The following is a 19,908-nucleotide window of genomic DNA, read 5'->3' as shown; positions in this document are numbered from 1 at the left end:
TCAATTTGTCACTCCATAAAATATCTATAATAGGTTTGAATCTAATATGGGTATATATAATTTTATATGCGGCCAGCGGAGTTATGATGCATTTTTAAAGTAGCCTGCAAGATAATTTGGGATGACCACCCCTGATTTAAACTAACATCCTGCTTAAACAGAACTTTCAGTTCAAAAAGCATGGTTATCCGCAAACTGAAGCTTCTATTATAAGCCTATTGGATATTTAAAATTTTAGTTTAAACTTAATAACTAAATATTGAGGTTACAGGTAATTGTTCTGTTAAAAAAAGATAAGAAAATATTAAAGGTTAAGCTACATCAGTTTAATCACACTATCCATCTTTGCCTTTTTTCATCCTTCATCATTTTTTTTCGGTTTTTACTTACTCCTATGAAGTTCTTTTTATAAATTCAGCATTGTGCTGAACCCAAACATCTCTCTCTACAGACTGGCAAGACTGTAACAACTAGGTGATCACATATAAAAAGTATGGTAAGGTTTAATTTACTACCCGGTTTAAATAAACTCTTACAATAGTCAAAAATGCACTGCTATCCAAATTTAAAGTTTTGAGGATTTACAGTTGAAAGTCATCAGCCTCGAGGCAGCAAGACCTCCAAATGACTAAGTTCAGCTCAAAACTGATGAACAATGTGTGTCATGTGCTTTAATTTGAAAGCCTGACAACTAAACTTACCTTAACAAGAGCTCCAATAACTCCAAGACTGGTCAACCTCAGGTACTCAAAAGGACGAGTTTTGCTAACTGTGTGCAAGAAAGGATACAAAAACATGGGAATATTGGCCTGTAAAAATGCTGAACGAGTATCAGGATGCGATGCTACACATTGTAAAAGCGCAAGAGCATTACAAACACGATTTGACTGCTGAGCAGTTAAGACAGGAGGGTTAATGTTAGGGTATATTTGGACTATCTCCAGCAGGAGGGCACCAATTGTCCCAAAGGAATGCCATAACATAGGAGCCAAGTCTGGAACAACCTCTCGCTTTTTGCTGAAAAAAAAAAACGCATATTTCATGAAAAACTTTCATGCAATTGCAAAAAATTGCTGAACAACAGTTGTAAATAAGAGACAATGTTAATTTTTTATAACTTTGTTTTTGTAAAAACCTAGAATAACAAAAATTAATAAATTTTCTATTTAAAATGAGTACATTTTATTTAAATAAACATATCTAAAATATGTTTAGTGTTAATCCCATTAAACAATAAATGAGCTGTATTTAATAAAGAACTTGATTTGAGAATAACTAACTATACATCTCCTGACTTAAAATTGTCCCTTATGTAAAAATTCCAATTTTCCCTTAAACGTTTTTTAAACTAAATGTATAGCAAGTCCTTTCCCATTTTGTAAGCCCAGTTGAAATCACTGAGAAAGTGCAAATATTGTCATCAACTATGATCAACTTTAGGGTGTTTTTATTATTATCTGTTTCCTAGCATATTTTTCACATTAAAAAAGAACCTAGATCAGAGGGTCCAATTTTTTTATTTTATCCTTGAGATCATTCTGAAACATCAGTAGGGGATTGACACTAAATTACTCCTTTATGTTAAAACTCAGCTTTGCTGCCTAAATAACAGCCAACATAAATAAAACAGAAGTATTTAAAGTCTAAATAGGCAAAAAGGATGACTGACACAACCTCTCCCTGAAGCTGAAAAATATGTAGAGTTTAACCATTGTGCTATTTTACTGTCTGTTTTAAAGGGTAGATGTAAAATTTTTGACAAAAAAAAAAAAAAAAAAAAAAAAAGTTCTGAAACATATATTTTGCATTAGTTTACAGTATGTCTTCTATTGTAACTGTAGTTGTCATAAAAATAAAAGAGCTTCAAACCAAACGTTGGTGAGCTATTTTATTTTCAACCATGTTTACACAAATTGATACTGACCATAGGTGCCCGTGATCACTTTAGTACTGAGGGGCATCAAGAGCACTAGACATTGTGCTCTAGAGGGGAGGAGCCAATATGACACCAAAAAGGTCCTGGAGGAGCTAGTATGACACCAAAAAGGTCCATCTACATGCCAAATTGTTTTTCTATTTTTCCTGGAGGTTCTAAAAAACGTCATCTTGTGAGACCCCCCCCCTAATTGCGCTCAATTCTGGTGCAGCATCTTCACCATTTCAAGAGACACAACCTTCACCTTTACCATTCAAACCACAAAAAAAGAAGAAAAAAAATAATGGGACAATCGATTTGAATTAAAAATCACTGGAATTGGGAAAATCCTGATAATTCTACAGTCAAACTTAAAAAAGAAAATCTTAAAACTTTCAGCAACCCCAAAAAGTGGTTGTTACATGAACCTTTGGCAAAAATGTAAATTTTTTCTATATAATGATTACAGAAAAATATGTTCCGTGAATTTAAAGACAACAACAAGCACAATGGCTTATATAAGATGTAAAACTTAAAACACAAATTTCATAAATGAACAATGAGACCAAACTTAATATGAAAACAAATCATCACAAACAATGGTGGGTTGTTAAAGCCCCAAAAAGGCTAGACTTCCTTTTGCACTTAACTGAAAACACAACCACAAAATAAGGGTAAAAAAAAAGAATTAAGTGTTATGACTTTTTTAAACTTTGTAATACTACTATCATTTATTCCATATATCTACTATGAAATATAAATATTTGAATATTGTAAACACAGTCAATTGCTTCTTTTCTATGATTAGTTAAAACAACACAGTGTTCCATGAAAATTAAAGAGTGAGTAAGCAACAAATGCTTACAAAAAGTGTCAAAGCTGAAAACAAATAAGATTTCTTGAATTACAGCCTGTTTTCTTTAACTAATTGCTATTTCTATCCATTTAAAAGGATTGATTTAAAACAAGTAAACAGGAACAAAACTAGGGTCTTATGAAAAAAGAAAGATTGAATTAGCTGTCACAAGTTTTTTATATTTAGCGTTTTTGTATGCTGAGAGGCACAGTGCTGTGCCTCTCAAACCTCTCAAAAGGCTACTGTTCTAAATAGCTTCAACTGAAAGTTTATTTTGGTTAAACTCTCATTAGATTAGACAGTCTTAAAAAATCTTATCCAATAACAATCATTTTGACCTTATTTTGCAACACAAGGAAATCGTTCAGATATTTGCAGGGAGCATCTTCACATAAGAAACAACATCTTACGAGTGGACCTGCTGCAAAAAAAAAAAAAAAAATACCTGTTTTGTCCAAATTGTTCCCAACTATGTGAAATGTGTTGCATAAAGTTGCATTTCTATTTAACATTTTATGTGCAAAAGTGCCAAATGAAAAACCTGTTTCCTGTCCTGTGTAGGAAAAAACAGTTTCCTTTCATTTCCCAAAATTTTGATTTATTTTTATAGCCTGTGGAAAATCTGCATTATAAATGCATATTTTCTACCCTAGTTTTTTATACTATCAGCAAACGCTGAAAGTTGGAAAACTATGCCCTGAGAGGGTATTTTTTACCTTAAAAATTACCTTAAATCGCACTTGCTAGCGATAGGACGAATCCTGTGTCCGCCAGCTTCAGTGATGATAGTTAATCATCATCTGTGGCGTCCCAAATGGTGCACCACGGTTTGTTGAGCCACTCCCTATCCACTGATGACTTGAACGCATCCACGCTGGTAGAGGTTACTGTTTTTCACTAAGGGAGTTCCACAAGCTGACAACTCTATTTGAGAAGAACTTGTTCCTTAGTCTGGTGTTGGCTCGTTTCCGGAAAAGCTTTTGAGAATGACCACGAGTTCTATTTGAATTGTCCGGTTGGAAAAGGCCAGGAATGGTATCCTCACCATTTAGAAGCTTGTATGCTGTTATCACATCACCTTGTTTGCAGCGATATGTTAGAGATGGTATTCTAATCTTACGGAGACGGGATGGATAAGGGACATCATAGAGGTCTCTAATACATTTCGTTGCCCTCCTCTGGACTGATTCTAGAGCTGCTTGGTCTGTCTTATTGATTGGGCATACGATACACATTCCAAACTCTAGCCTTGGTCGAACTAGACTCTTGTATAGCATGGTCATAACAGTTGGAGATCTGCTAGTGAACGTTCTTTTGATTAAGCCAAGAGTCTGATTAGCCTTCGCAATAGTCGCTTGTGCATGAATATGAAATTTCAATTCGTCGTCTACCAGGACACCAAGATCTCTCTCCGCGTGGCTGAAGTACTTACCTTCCTATCCAAAGGTTATCACCATTTGATGAGCTTGGAAAAACTTTGTGTTGAAAGGGAAACATTTCAGAAATAAATTGGACAAGGCTCAAGGTAAGTAAAACCCAAATAATTAGAATTGCAATTTTAAAACATAGAGCCAAAGAAAAACATGCTCAAACCAAAATTAAGGAAAACATAGCCTACTTCTTTTTTTATAAAGCTAAGGAAAACATAGCCTACTTCTTTTTTTTATAAAGCTAAGCCAGGTAGGCCATAAAACTGTATTCTATACTTCTTCTTGTTTGAATTAGTATGGAGATACTTCCACATTATCTCATCACTGGTGCCCTGCAGTGTGTTGCTACAGCTGAGTTTGAACTCTGGGTCCCATATTACCAAGCTGAGATAAGACCCACAGAAATACTACAGGACACTGTATTCTATGCAATTTTTAAAGCCTCAAAAATAGGGATAAAGTAGAGATTGGAAACATTTTCGTGGGGCATTGGTATCCAGTCTTGAAAGCTCTTTCCAAATGGCATGGTTGTCTTTCTGACAGTTGACCCTACCCTCCCTCTGTCGTTCCATGTATATAACCCTAACTAATATAATTATTCACTGTTTTCCATCTGTTGATGCTTTGTAAATAGGTTTACTGACCCATCAAAAATTTAGACCTTATTTGAAAAAAGAATTTTAAATCTGTTAGATTTGAAATACGTCTATTATTTAAAAAAACAGAAAACAAATGAAGTAAACATTAAGAGAAATTTGATGTATATTATAAAGCAAGAATTTCATTTGTTTCCTTTTGACTTTATACAGATTGTAGGGCTACATCTGGGACCATCAGAGGGATGGATGCAATCTCAGAAAAGCAACCATGATGTTTAGAAAGACTGTAAAATGAGGGACCTAGTGGCAAGCCTACTACTTTCACTTTCATTAACATAAGTATTTTAGAATGTTTTAATGTAAATTCCAAGATTTTATGGTGTTTCCTTATGGAGAGCTGAACCACTAGAGATTAATGTGTTTCATTTTTTTTTGTGTTCTTAGGACTGTATTTGGGACCATCAGATGGTAATGAGATGCATTGTCAGAAAATCAATCACACTACTTAGAAATAGTATAGAATAATAAATATTATGGTACTACTTTCATATGCTTAATATGTTTCCTTCAGAAACAGCAAATCACTAAATATTTACTTCTTCTTTTAGTTTTGTATATGTCATAGGGCCATTTATAGGATCAAAAGAGAATTTGAGGGGGCAGACATTGTCAGAAAAATGACCATAATATTTGAAAAGAGCACAAATAAGAAATCTAATGGCGTTTCTCTTTTTATTTTATGATTGTTTTACTTCAGAAAGGTCATTCATTGTAATTTTGCCACCAAAATTCCTTCTTGGCCCCAAGGACTTAAATGTGATTGTTTCTATAAGGCATACTACCCAGAAATTACAACAGTACCTAATCTTGGATAAAAATCTTTTTTAAAATGTATCCTTCGTGAACATGACACAACATGCTCTTAATTTTAGATATCTTTTGAGGCAAGGGACCATATAGCCATTACTTATCAACTAAAGCTGTGCCCACAGACAGACAATTTTAGAAAGTATGTGCATACAAATTACAACAAGGTCAGGCAAGATTTAGCTAATTAAGATTGGTCCTTTGTTGAAAAGAAAAATGATACAGGACAACACAAGAAATCAGGCCACCAATTCAAAAGAAAAAGAAACTTTGGTACAAGGACATTGCAGCACAGGGAAATTGTGTCAATTTTTAATTGATGTGAAATAAAGTCTGGCATCTTACAAGCAAGTATAAGGAGTCATTAGCATCAGCATCAAAACACACTCCAAAGAAGTTTTGAAAATATGCCTCAATTCAAAAGCCTTGCAGACATTTAGTAACAGAACTCTCAGTTAATATGAATACTATAACTTATCCTGGAGATATAGCTGAAGTCCTGAACAAGCAGTGCAAGTCAGTTGTCACACCTCCAAATAATGATCCCTTGCCAGAAATGCTGATATAATATTCAGAAACCTATGTAAATTATCACTGCCAAACTTCTGGATGTATAACTACAGCTCAAAAGATTGAATATATAGAAATCTGTTAGTCCTGAGAGAGTTAATCACCAGACCTTAAAAATTGCCCATTTGGAGCTTCACCTCCCTTAACAGAACTGTTTCAAAAGTCTCTGGATACCAAAGTAGTTCCTCAAGATTGGATAAATACAAATATTACGCCTGTCCACAAGGGTGGAAGTAGGAATAATATCACCAATTACCAACCCATTAGCATCACCTCAACACTTGGTAAAATTCTTGAAGGATTGTGAACACCACAATTTAGATTTTGCCAAAGCATTTGATAAAGTCTGTTGTTGCTGGCTAAAGATAAAGATAACAGCTATTAGTATCCATCCAGAGGCTGTAGAATGGGTGATGCAGTTTCTTTCAGGTAGAGAATGGAGAGTTAAGGTATTTGGGACAATGGGCAAGAATTATTCTCAGAAGTTGTGGAAGTTGATAGTGGCATGCCTCAGGGAACAATCTTAGGTCCAAAATTGTTCAATATTTTTATTAATTGATTTTCCAGAAGCTGTAAGAAATAAGATGAGCCTTTATACTGATGATTCAAAACTTATTGACTCTGCATAGTTGCCAGTTACAAGAGCTTCCATACAAGAAGACCAGAATTTGCTTTTACTATGGGCCTGTAAGTGGAAGCTTGAATTTAACATTTATAAGTGCAAGTCAATGTACTTTGGGAGAAAAATGTAAGGTGGCCATTAAGGTGATCCTTATTTTTCAAAGTAGGATTTCTTTAGTTGGCAACCCCCTAATCTTGTTTCTATTTTTAAAATACCAGAGAATCCCAAAAAAGAGCCAAATATATTGACATTAAGAGGTCCCTACCAGAGGTTAAAGTTTTTGGTTACTGCATGCTCATTACTCATTGCTCAATGCTGCATGTCTTGCACAGTTTTCAACATTTCAACAGTCAACACTACACTATAGTACAGTATAGTATCTTTCTGAACTGCTGGACTTATTTACTTATTTATCTGCAGGCTTCCCACAATACATTTCAACACAGGACACCATTTTTGTTGTATGCAATGTGAGTGAAAACGCAAATTTCAGGTTTTTATTAGTTTTATGAACTGCAATATATTAATTATGCTTCACACTGATACAGGTAACTTTATTAATCTGATACTTTGTTGCAGATACACTGAGACTGACACAGCAATGATTGACAGCATGGACTGCATAGTTTGTACAAGTGACAGTACTGATTCATTATTCAAACCAACTACAAGAAGTGAAACAGACATATGGCTCATCCGGCAATTATCAGACACTCTAATTTCAACAAAACTACTGTCAAAGAAGGAGGTCATGGCGCTATTCTGTCACTACAATCTATTCTATCGCTATTCTATCACTACAAGCCAGTCTGTGAAGTGGCACATTCCACAGCCAATGACTTTCTTGCAGTTTGGGCAAAGGCACACATTCCAACAAGACTCAAGAAATATGTGATAAAAAAAATTCAGTGTCTCTCTAAGGAGTATGAAAACCTGAAGAGAAACAAAGAAAACAAACTTAAGCGTTCAGAGACACTGAAAAAGAAGGAAGAAGAGTGGAAAGTAGGCCTGGACGTTTTGTTTGACATTACCCACATTAACGCAATGGAGATGATATATATTCAAGAAGACCATGAGTTTCTGTTAGCGCAGCGGGAGCCAGGACGCAGTGGAAAGATAGGCAGTGTTGACAAGGTCTTAGAAATAAAAAGAGCATCATCTGAGAAAAGAAAACAGTACCTTGACATAAGAATTGAGAAGGAGAAGCAAGAAAGAAAAACAAGAGAAAAGAAAGTGACACTGGAATCATCATCTGACAGCAGCACTGACAGCAAAAAAGGTCAAGAAATTAAAGACCCTGAAACAAAAGATATAAAACTGTCAACCTCAGCAAAACTTCAAAAAAGAGGACAAGTATACATATTGGATGACAAAATGTCAGCCTGTCTGGATGTGGCTAAAGTTAGTGACAGAAGTGCTGCATTACTTCTTGTTCCAACTCTGCAACACCTTGGTCATGATCCTGCTGAATATAATGTCAATCGCTCTTCAATTTGCAGAGACAGGATGAAGCGGCGCCAGGTAATAGCTGAAAATCTACAACAGGAGTTTAAACCAACAGTTCCTCTAACTATTCACTGGGATGAAAAACTCCTAGAGGATATCTGCAGCAGACAGATTGTCAATTGCCTTCCAATTTTGGTCTCCAGAGCAGATGTAGATCAGCTTCTCGGTATTCCAAAGCTAGCCTTGGGAACTGGCCAAGCTTCTGCGGCAGCAGTTTTTGAAGCAGCTATGGCTTGGAACATTACAGATAATGTAAAGTGCATGTGTTTTGACACAACATCTGTCAATTCCGGTCCAAGAAATGGTGCTTGTATCCTTCTGGAACAAAAACTTGACAAGGACATGCTTTGGTTTGCTTGTCAACATCATATCTTAGAAATAGTCTTACAAGCAGTGGTTCTTGATCGCCTTGGTCCTAGCAAAGGCCCAGAGATAACAATTTTCAACCAGTTTAAGAACACCTGGCAGTTTATTAACAGAGCAGACTTTCAGACAGCTTCATCAGACGAGTGTGTGTTTACAGCTGTTTCACATGTAATCACAGATATCATAGCATTTGCTGAGATGCAGACACTAGCGTATCAACCCTGTGGTGATTACAGTGAGCTTTTGAACTTTACAATCATATTTCTTGGTGACACGCCATCTAAGGAAATCTCTTTCAGAGCTGCAGCTGGGCTGCATCAAGCAAGGTGGATGGCAAAGGCCGTCTACGCACTAAAGATCTGGATGTTCAGAAGTCAGTTCAAACTCCCAAAAAGGCAAGAAAAGGCTCTTGCTGTTATTTGTCAATTCACTATGATCATCTACGTGAAAGCATGGTTTCAGGCATTGTCAGCACCATCAGCCCCTCGCATTGACCCCCAGCTTCTCAAGGACATCTACAGCTACAGAAAAATATCAGAATCGATATCAAAACTGCCTTGAACAAAATAATAAGACACCTATGGTACTTATCAGAGGAATTGGTGGTGCTTGCCTTCTTTGACAACAACATATCAAATAACACAAAACATCATATGGATACGGTTCTGCAAACATCAGGAGCAGAGCACCCTCTGAAGAGAATAACAGTGGACCCATTGACACTCGCGGAGAAGAAGTTAGAAAACTTTGTCATGCAGAATACCAACAGATTCTTCAGCATTATGGGACTGCCTTCATCATTCCTAACTAAGAACATTGATTTGTGGTCAATTCATGAAGACTACCAGACAGTCAAAAATATAGTGCACAGCATGAGGGTAATCAATGACATTGCCGAACGTGGTGTTGTATTGACGGATGACTATAACAAACTACACACAACATCTCAAGAACAGAAACAGTTCCTGTTGCTCTAGTTGTCAAGGAGTACTGACAGCATTACAGTGATGGAACCAAAAAGACACTGATGAACCAGTCTGAAGCCCATATTTGAACTATGTAGTTTGACAATTGAAGTGACTGGACACTATTACTATTGCTGGACACTATTGCCAATCCCTTATTTTCTGTTTAGTGTACAGCAACTCAACAGTCATGTTTGATATTATTTAATTAATAAACATTATTGTGTGCTTTTTTTTTAGCAAAGCTCACTTACACATTTCTAATATTTATGGTAGGGACCTCTGAAATTGAAAATAATGCTAAAGTGTTTGTTTATTATTCAATTATAATCAGAATGGAATCATTTCAGACCGTTCCCCATAAAAAAAGAGACAAAATTTTTTTCCCATTTCCTAAGGACCACCCTAGTGGCCATACCATATGATAGGAGGGGATGGTTCAAGAGAATTGATTCAATCTTTGGCAGATGGGAGAGATTTGGGAATTGTTGTTGATGAGGAACTAAAATTTAACAAACATGAGAAAATATTTGGAGACAGGAGAAAATATTTGAGGAGGATTAGGTTGAAGGTTGGTCCCTATTTTTGTCTGATGTGTGGGACAAAAATGATGATTTAATTCATTTTTTATGTTTATGTAAGGAGTTAAGAGGTTTGAGAGAGGAAATTTTTCTGTGGTGGTTTAAAGGGAATGAATGGCATGGAGCATAGAGATCCTTTTCTTTAGATTTATTTTTTACTTTACTTTTGTTTATAATAAGGATGTTTTTATTTATTATTTTTGAAGTATATTGTGTATTAACTATGGCCCAGTAGGGCTTTTAGTGTTAACAAATCATACCATATCATGCTCAAACAGCAGTTGCTAAAACATCCCAGACCCTTGGCATAATCATGCATACTGTATGCAGCAGATCATCCAAAGTTATGACCAAACTGTGCAATGGTCTTGTTTGACCATTGCTACAATTGGGGATGTGTTGCAACACCCATGAACAAGGGTGATTGGCAGAAAATATAATATTTCCAAAGACAAGCAAAAAAAGCTGTTGATAGATGGAAGAATTTTGACTATCCATCTTGGTTGAATAAGCTAAAGCTCCCAGCACTTGCATACAGGCGTCAAAGAGGTGATGGCACAATGACTTATAAGCATCTGAATGCTGACTCCTACTATCAAAAGCTATTTCAGTTTGATGAATCCTCCAGGAGAAGGGGACATAGTAATAAGTTGTCCCAAAAGAGGGCAGATACCACAGTCTGCAACCACAGCTCCATTAGAGTGATTACCCATTGTAACAATCTTCCTGATACTGCTGTCATTGTTCCCTTGGTTGACACTTTTAAGATAGCTGTTGACATGACCTTGTCCACCAAACCATGGAATACAGAGTGGGATGCAACTGAGTCAATGACTCCCCATCATCACTGAACAGTGACTCTACAGGCTGTTGCCTGTATTTTTCTGGACAATTTAATTTAAGGTATTGATGTATATTGGTTTAGGCAGTTGAGATTGGCCAATAGTTAAAACAAAGCTACTTGGGATTGGCTTACTGCAATAAAGTGAAACTATCTTCTTCAACATTTAAATTTAGCCAAAAGTTACCCTACAGCCTAGCCTACTTAAATCAAATTATTATGCATTGCAACATTTATCTTGTATTAAATTTTCCAAGACTGAGTCTTGGATTTGAGTCTTTGCATGCAATTTGGATACTTTGGTCTAACTTTAAGATAATGTATACAAGATTGGTTCAAACATTAGGTTCAAGCTTTAAATTTGTATCTATTATTAGGCTCCAATATTGGATGTTGGTAAATGCAAAATTTTCATAGTAAAATTGTAGTTTACCTTTTGTAGGGATCTTTTACTATCTTACAAGTAGTTGTTAGGTAAATGAAACTTTCAGAAATGTATCCAGAGCCTAAATGATGTCCTGGAAAGATATTTTGAATCACATACATCCACTCCTTTTCCATCCATAGAGCACTGACATTTAACAATCTTCATGTTATAAAAATAGAGCCTTGTAAAATAGATCTTATACTCAAATGAGGCACTAGAAAAATGTTTTGAGCTTTATACATTTGTGTAAATCTAACATTATACACATTATACAAAATGTGTAAATCTAAATGAAAGTTTAGGAACAAAAAAATAGGGAAGCTCTAGAATAGCAGCTCTCTAGTAGGAGAGAAGAACTTCTATGCTGTTAGCTCTGCACCATTGTGGAAGAGTCTCTCAAACACCACTGTTCAATGCAAGACAATCAATTCATTCAAGAGGGGTGTCAGCTGTGACTAGAATAATACAGAATGCAAGTTAACTTGGGATGCTGTCATACCTTGATGAAGTCATACCCCCAGCAAGATTCTCTACAAGAGTTTCTACACTACCTTATATTGCTGGAAATATGATTTAAGGCAACTTTTATCTGATTTTAGTTTTGTAAATAGCCCAAGGCTACTCTCTAAGATAGCAAAAGCCCTGGTAAATTTGCAATTTTCAAAATAATTTAGCTAGAATGAAAGTGAATACATCACTTGATGCATTTTTTTTAGTCTTTCATAATTCAATAATCACTTCTGGGTTATATGACATTTTGAACCCTTAATGATGCCCCAAAAGGTAAAACAGTTCATAATTTATTTATTAGTCCCAAAATACAGTAAGCTTTAACAAGTAATAACCAAAATAATCAAATTACCAACATTTAAAAAGCATCTTTCTAAAAAAATAAAAATGAACTGTATAGTGGGAAAAAATTGCCATTTGTGGCAGCAGAAATGATAATTATTACTTTCTTTAGTCTTAATAGTAAGATGTTATTAAGAAAACAAAATTGCAGAAATTTTTAAAAAGAGCCAAAAACCCCTTGAAAACAGTTTTGCTCTTATGTTATTTATGGACCCTTATATTATATGCCTTTTATGGACCCTTAAAGATGATACATTTTTCTCTTATTTTTGGCTATAAAAAGGGTCAAAAACAACAATTCTCACATCAAAATATACAGAGTAATTGTAGTTAACACATTTCAACTGCAGATCCACTGTACTTAGTGCCCAACCCCCTAATTTAAGGGTACATTGGTTGAAACAAGAGCAATGCTAACAGCTTAAAGTAAACACAGTAAAATTTTAAAAAAGATTTATAAATTGTTGTTCAAGTGGATCATAATGAATCAATGCCAGCAGACTATACAACTTTAATGAAATAGAATCATAATCAATTACTAAGTTGAAACCAGTATTGTAACCCTTTTCTATTAGCTGTTTTAATACTCTTTCACAATTCAATAATTGCTTCTGGGGGAAATTGCTTTTTAGCCCTTAAAGGGTTCAAAACAGCCAATAGTAACCAAGCCTATTAGGCTTAGGTTTCATTTGTTTGCCACCTGTGAGTCTAAGCAAATTCAGTCCCAGATTTGGCATACAAGTCCAGTGGACATTGTCCATCACATGCCAACCCAAAATCAATCTAATCTTTTATCCTTTACTTCTATGACTACATACCTTAGTTCAGCTACAAATGAAATGACATCATTTTTATACAATCCCAAAGAGGGCTTATCCTAGATTTGTCTCTCCTTCAATCAGACTATCTGTGTTGGCTTTTTCTACAATTATCCATGGCTTGATGCATGTCCTCAGCTAGTTGATTTTAATTGAATGTGTTTAACACATTGAATTAATTGTTTTTGAAAAATGTATTTAAAAAAATTGCTATTTAAGATAAATTACCATCTGTAGCTGATTCAGGAATAGCAACCATTATTTTCATTAGTTTTAGTAATAAAATATTATTATGAAAACAAATTTGCTGGAATTTTTAAAAAGCTTAAAACCCTTCAAAAAAAGAGAAAAAGGTATTATTCTTTAGGACTCATGAAGGGGTTTAAGATTTAATTCCAGGTAAAACAGCTAATATGTTTAGAAAGAGCATAAAAAAGGCATCAAGTAGTATGTTTTTCAATAAAATTCTAGTTTAGCTACTGTTTGCTATCTTGGAAAGAGGCTAGGATAGGAAAATAAATTTTCAAGGATGGGTCTACAGACTAAAGTATGTCCCCACAAGGTATTTTGAAGTACATATCTCTACTCCTTCTCCCTATAGGCTAGAGAGCAGTGACCTTTAAAATCTTTGTATTATGAAAGTGAAGCACTGTAAAACAAATGTTCTGTTTGAATGAAGTACAAAAAAACTTACCAGCTTTGCAACTCAGCAATGCTCAGTAATGGAAATATCCCCACATTTACCAATTAACTACAGGCTGACCTTTCCAGGTTATATTTTAACCTGTATCTCATTCACCTAACTGAAATACTTTCCAAGATAGCAAGAAGGGTAAATATCTACCAAATCATATTATTGACTTACACGTAAAGTGAATATACCACTTGATGCCTTTTTTTGTGCTGGTTACAAATATAATAATCATTTCTATTGGAAATGAATTTCACCCCCCCCCAATATATTCCAATTAAGGGTAGGCTATATATCTCTACCTTAGAGGGGGGTGGGGGTAAAGTTAAAACTTACCTCCAACTTACCTCACAACCAAATTTTGCCTCCACCCCCCTAATTTGGAAATATACACCCTGAATGTGCACCTATAGGGAGGGGGGGCTGAAATTAAATTTCGTTATATATGATTAGGCTAATATACTCGTAATAAGCATAAAAAAAGGCATCGAGTGGTATATTCACTTTATGTGTAAGTCAATAATATGATTTGGTAGATATTTACTGCAAGAAGCCCATAAACAACAATTTCTAGCATTGTTTAGCCTATGGATAAAATAATCAATCTAGCCTTTTATTTCCAAAGGGCCCTCAGTACCTTAGTTCCAAAAGTGCATTGTCCCTTGTTTTTGGATTGGTGATCTCTGCAATCCATTGATATACTTGCTCTCTATCGACTGTTGGTAAGGGTGTAGTGCTGCCAGTAACAGGAGCTGTCATAATTCAACTAATGAAAATTGTTGTTGTTTTGCCTTTATTATTCAGCTTCTTCACTGAAGTCTATAGAAGCCATAGTTGAGGGTAAAGGTGCTTTCACATTGCTACGTCATGCCTTTCACACTGCCTTATGCGTCTTATGTAACCTTTCACATCAAGAAGTTACGTTATGTTTTGGTCGTTATGTTCTCTTACGTTCGACGTAACGTAGGATTTTTACATAGCATAACGAACATAGAAAATAGAGTCGGGCTCTATTTTTACGTTACGTTACGCAAAAGTTTCAAGCTTTGTGGGATAAATGGACTCCCTTGATGAAAAAATAATTGACTTTGTCAAACAACGTCCTTTTTGTACGATAAAAAGCAGATGGACTATAAGGACTCTGCAAAGAAGCTAAACGCTTGGTCTTCATTTGTTGAGAAAATCAACAAAGAATGTGGAAGAACTTTTCTTGGTAAGTTTCTTTGCTACTTTTCATAGGCAAAACTGGTTTAAGAAATGCTTTTGGGGGAGGTAGAAACCCCAGTTTTATGACTGGTTGCCACCTACATAATGTTCGTTTTCCTTTCATTTCCTTTGTTTCAGTATCTACATAGGCTAGTACTCTTTGTACCTTTAAAGCCTAGTAAAAGAGCCTTGGAAGGTGATTCCATCATAGCTCACAGTTATTATGGTGGTAAAGGTGCAGTGTAGCTCCCCCTGTAGTATAGGGTGCAGAGGCCCTACAAATAGAACTGCAATATACAGTAAGAAGTCTGTTGTTTGCATTCTGCTTCTACTGGATGTTTGCTGCAATCTGTGCAACTTTACAACCCAATTGATTGAATAATATACCCTTAGAAATAAGCTGTTTTTATCAGGGGAGCTACACTGCACCTTTACCAAAGTTATTATGGTGGTAAAGGTGCAGTGTAGCTCCCCCTGTAGTCATAGGAGTGCAGAGGCCCTACAAATAGAACTGCAATATACAGTAAGAAGTGTGTTGTTTGCATTCTGCTTCTACTGGATGTTTGCTGCAATCTGTGCAACTTTACAACCCAATTGATTGAATAATATACCCTTAGAAATAAGCTGTTTTTATCAGGGGAGCTACACTGCACCTTTACCAAAGTTATTATGGTGGTAAAGGTGCAGTGTAGCTCCCCCTGTAGTATAGGGTGCAGAGGCCCTACAAATAGAACTGCAATATACAGTAAGAAGTCTGTTGTTTGCATTCTGCTTCTACTGGATGTTTGCTGCAATCTGTGCAACTTTACAACCCAATTGATTGAATATTATACCCTTAGAAATCAGCTGTTTTTATCCGGGGGAGCTACACTGCACCTTTACCAAAGTTATTATGGTGGTAAAGGTGCAGTGTAGCTCCCCCGGTAGTATAGGGTGCAGAGGCCCTTCAAATAGAACTGCAATATACAGTAAGAAGTCTGTTGTTTGCATTCTGCTTCTACTGGATGTTTGATGCAATCTGTGCAACTTTACAACCCAATTGATTGAATAATATACCCTTAGAAATAAGCTGTTTTTATCAGGGGGAGCTACACAGCACCTTTACCAAAGTTATTATGGTGGTAAAGGTGCAGTGTAGCTCACCCTGTATTATATGGTTCAGAGGCCCTAAAAATATAACAGCAAAAAAAAGTAAGAAGTATTTTGTTTTCATTATGCTTCTACTGGATGTTTGCTGCAATCTGTGCAACTTTACAACCCAATTGATTGAATAATATACCCTTAGAAATACGCTTTTTTTATCAGGGGGAGCTACACTGCACCTTTACCAAAGTTATTATGGTGGTAATGGTGCAGGGTAGCTCCCCCTGTAGTATAGGGTGCAGAGGCCCTACAAATAGAACTGCACTATACAGTAAGAAGTCTGTTGTTTGCATTCTGCTTCTACTGGATGTTTGCTGCAATCTGTGCAACTTTACAACCCAATTGATTGAATAATATACCCTTAGAAATAAGCTGTTTTTATCAGGGGAGCTACACTGCACCTTTACCAAAGTTATTATGGTGGTAAAGGTGCTGTGTAGCTCCCCCTGTAGTATAGGGTGCAGAGGCCGTACAAATAGAACTGCAATATACAGTAAGAAGTCTGTTGTTTGCATTCTGCTTCTACTGGATGTTTGCTGCAATCTGTGCAACTTTACAACCCAATTGATTGAATAATATACCCTTAGAAATAAGCTGTTTTTATCAGGGGGAGCTACACTGCACCTTTACCAAAGTTTTTTTTCAGCTGTGATGGAAATCACAGATTTGCCCTCAGTCTTTGGATTTTGTCTTTTTGCCATTGGATACTAGAGCAAAAATACCTTATAAGCAAACCTGCATGCCAAAATGCCACTTTTATCTCCCTGGCTTTTCAAGATAGAGTAAATTGCTGCCATTTGATTGATTTTTTTAAACTTCTGTAAGTGACCACTGATTTCAATATTGTACTATAATATAATGCAACTCTGAATACAAATAGGTATTAACATCAGTGGCATAAATTCAAGCCCCTAAAGTAATAACATGCTTAGACAATGAGTAGCTCTGTACTTCTTTATGATGCTATAAATGACAAGTTTTAAGTTTAGTAGATCAACATGGAGATCAATGTTTTGCAATAAATAAACTTAGTAGCCTATGCCAAAGCTTTTCAAATTGCAAATCCAGATTGTATCCATAGCTCCTAGAAGATTAGTGGTTATATCTAAACTTTACATAGCACTCTAACTGGCCTTTGCCATTGGATTAAACTTTACATAGCACTCTAACTGGCCAAGTTGTCTTTCATTGCAAGATGCTTCCTATTGCTGTTTATTTAATAAGTCTATTAGCCTATAACCCCAGTAAGCAATTAGTAGATTGTTTTCCCTCAACTTTTGTGGAAAAATCAATTTAACTACAACAAAATCCAAATCGATCTCAGTTTTAAATTTAACATTACTATTAAAGAAGCATTATAGGGGAGGCGATTTATCCAGTTCATTTATTAGAAAATAGACAAAATGATACTTCCTAATACTGAACTTTTGAAAACTCAGACACCTCACGGCACGATATTTGTTATAAGTTATTTGCTTCTCTAAAATAGGTGTCTAAGAGGCAAATGTAGGAATAATACACTTTTTAGTGATCTATTTTTATAATTGCTGCCGCTTCGCGGCCAAAAATAGGAGGGCTAAGCTCCAGGTCCTGGTCCCTCCCAAGGTTTCAGCAAATGACACCTCTGCATTGTTTGAATTGTTACTTGTTTTACAGATATTTCTTTCATTGCAGTTGAGGACCTGATGAAAAGATGGACCGGCCTTCGGGAAAGATATTCTAGGATCAAGAAAAACTTGAAACCCCCAAGTGGATCTGGTCTAGCAGATGTCGACATAAAGCCGGGAGAGGTAAAAATGCTGATTGCGATGGATTTTTTGAAAGATGTGATTGTGCCTAGAAATAGAAAAACCTTCAGCAATGTTAATCAACCTAAGCCAATGATGACTGATTATACTGACGAGATCCAGCCATATGCTTCAAGTGATACTCAAGGAGAAGTTACCGAAATAGAATCTGATAAAGAGATTGAACGTACTTTCATTATTTATTCCCCAGAAGATTTATTACAGGAAAGTTGCGATCCAGGGTCTGCTAACTTGTCGAAAGAGGAGAACCTACCAAAGGAATTCCCAGTATCACCTGGTCCTGTTCATCATGTTAAGAGAAAGAGATCAGGAGTCAGTACTTCTTCTAAAGTGAAGGAAGACAGCAGTGAGCTAGAGGAAACCCTGAAGAACTACCTTGTTGAAAAAATTTCTTCAAAGAGAAAGAAAGATGACACAAGTGGTCCCACTTCAGATCCAGATTTCATGTTCCTTCAGTCGATCTTACCCCATTTCAAGCAAGTGGCGCAGGAAGACAAACTGGACTGTCAACTTGAGATTCTGAGTATCATCAGGAATTATAGAAAGAAAAATACATTGCATACAGAATGAGCTTCTTTTGTAATTGAAGTTACCTTTTTAATATATATTTTTGTAAACGAGATTGAAATAATGTTAATAACCTTTCTGAGATTATTCTTTGCTTTAATTCTTTGTTGCAGTCATCCATAAACAGTTTACAAAATTAATTAAAGGAAAAAAAAAAGTAAAATATCGGGACTAATCAAAATGAGCCTTGAAATGCCCTCTGCATTTGTCCTCTCACTGAACCAGCTTCAGTCATGAAATAGTCTGCCAACTTGTCTCGTAGGTTTCGGGTAGGTCTTGAGCTGTGGTTGCTAGTGGCCAGGCGTATATCTCCCAAGCCATCAGATGATGCTGAAGAGCTACCTTCAGGAGTGACACCTCTATTGACAATAAGGAAATTGTGAAGGCAGATTGCTGTCTGCACAATTTGACAAACTTTTCTCTCTGGGCTATTATCTCTGTTCTAAATATGCGAAATCTTTGTGATAGAAGCCCAAAACTGTTTTCTATTATCCTCCTGACCGAGTTTAATCGATAATTAAATATCCTCTGTTGATCATTCAGTTTTTTGCCAGGATATGCTCTCATTATGTATGGTTTCAGTGAAAACGCTTCATCACCAATCAAGAAGTGGGGAAAAGCTATATCTGAGCCTGGTAGCAATTTGTTTGCAGGAAACTGTATGCTTCCGTTTTCAATGGCTTTTCCCAAATCTGATCTTGCAAATATGCCACCATCGCTTTCACTGCCATAGGCGCTTACATCAGTAAAGCTGAATTTATAACTGGCATCACAGACAGCCAGTAGTACAAGGCTATGGAAACCTTTGTAGTTGAAGTCCAGAGATCCACCTTTGTTTGGACACTGCATCCTTATGTGCTTCCCATCTATTGCACCTACACAATTTGGCATTTTGTATTTCTTCAGAAAATCGTCTGCAATTTTTTCCATTTGACTTTTTGAGGGTGGTTGCAGGTAAGTTGGTGACAGACTATCAAAAACAGCCTTTAAAGTTTCACTTAGAATTCCACTAACTGTAGAGATTCCCAGACGGAAGTCGTAATGCAATGAAGTCATGGAGGCTCCTGTTGCCAGGTACCTCAAAGTTAGTGCCAGCTTGACTTCAGGAGAAATAGCTCTTCGAAAGTTTGTATCCTGCTTCCGAATTTTATCTTTGACTTGCTCAAATATGTCAAGGTATTCACTTCTTGAAAAACGGGTAAAATTAAAAAACTTTTCTTCATCATCACACAGAATCATGTCTTGTAGAAGGTTCAACTGTCCAAATGCATCTCTGTT

General features: G+C 36.0%; 2 protein-coding genes across 2 annotated transcripts in view; one reads left to right on the top strand and one right to left on the bottom strand.

Moving 5' to 3' along the window:
• Nucleotides 1–14,712, bottom strand: part of LOC148956344 (CCR4-NOT transcription complex subunit 9-like) — a 30,940-nt gene extending 16,228 nt beyond the window's left edge. The window contains exons 1-2 of the mRNA XM_089095013.1: nucleotides 14,544–14,712; nucleotides 702–1,017 (exon numbers count right to left, since the gene is read on the bottom strand). Coding sequence (XP_088951139.1) covers nucleotides 702–1,017; nucleotides 14,544–14,665 — 438 coding nt within the window. The 5' untranslated portion in view covers nucleotides 14,666–14,712. The remainder of the gene's footprint in view (nucleotides 1–701; nucleotides 1,018–14,543) is intronic.
• A 319-nt stretch (nucleotides 14,713–15,031) lies between these two features.
• On the top strand, nucleotides 15,032–19,035 carry LOC148956343 (uncharacterized). Its single transcript, XM_089090430.1, has 2 exons — nucleotides 15,032–15,119; nucleotides 17,930–19,035. The coding sequence occupies exons 1-2, from the start codon at nucleotides 15,032–15,034 to the stop codon at nucleotides 18,631–18,633; spliced, it is 792 nt and encodes a 263-aa protein (XP_088946556.1). The 3' UTR covers nucleotides 18,634–19,035.
• The last annotated feature ends 873 nt before the right edge of the window (nucleotides 19,036–19,908 follow it).

Source organism: Artemia sp. Qi Xiang Cuo, chromosome 1 (assembly GCF_049724085.1).
Source record: "Artemia sp. Qi Xiang Cuo chromosome 1, ASM4972408v1, whole genome shotgun sequence".
NCBI lineage: Eukaryota > Metazoa > Arthropoda > Branchiopoda > Anostraca > Artemiidae > Artemia > Artemia sp. Qi Xiang Cuo.
The sequence above is the reverse complement of the archived record's forward strand: the minus strand, read 5'-3'. Positions and strand labels throughout refer to the sequence as shown.

What these genes read in the sequence shown, in the direction of transcription:
- LOC148956343 (XM_089090430.1), top strand. Translation starts at nt 15,032, where the DNA reads ATGGACTATAAGGACTCTGCAAAGAAGCTAAACGCTTGGTCTTCATTT. An exon ending in ATGTGGAAGAACTTTTCTTG is followed by an intron (nt 15,120 to 17,929) that starts GTAAGTTTCTTT and finishes CTTTCATTGCAG; the next exon opens with TTGAGGACCTGATGAAAAGA.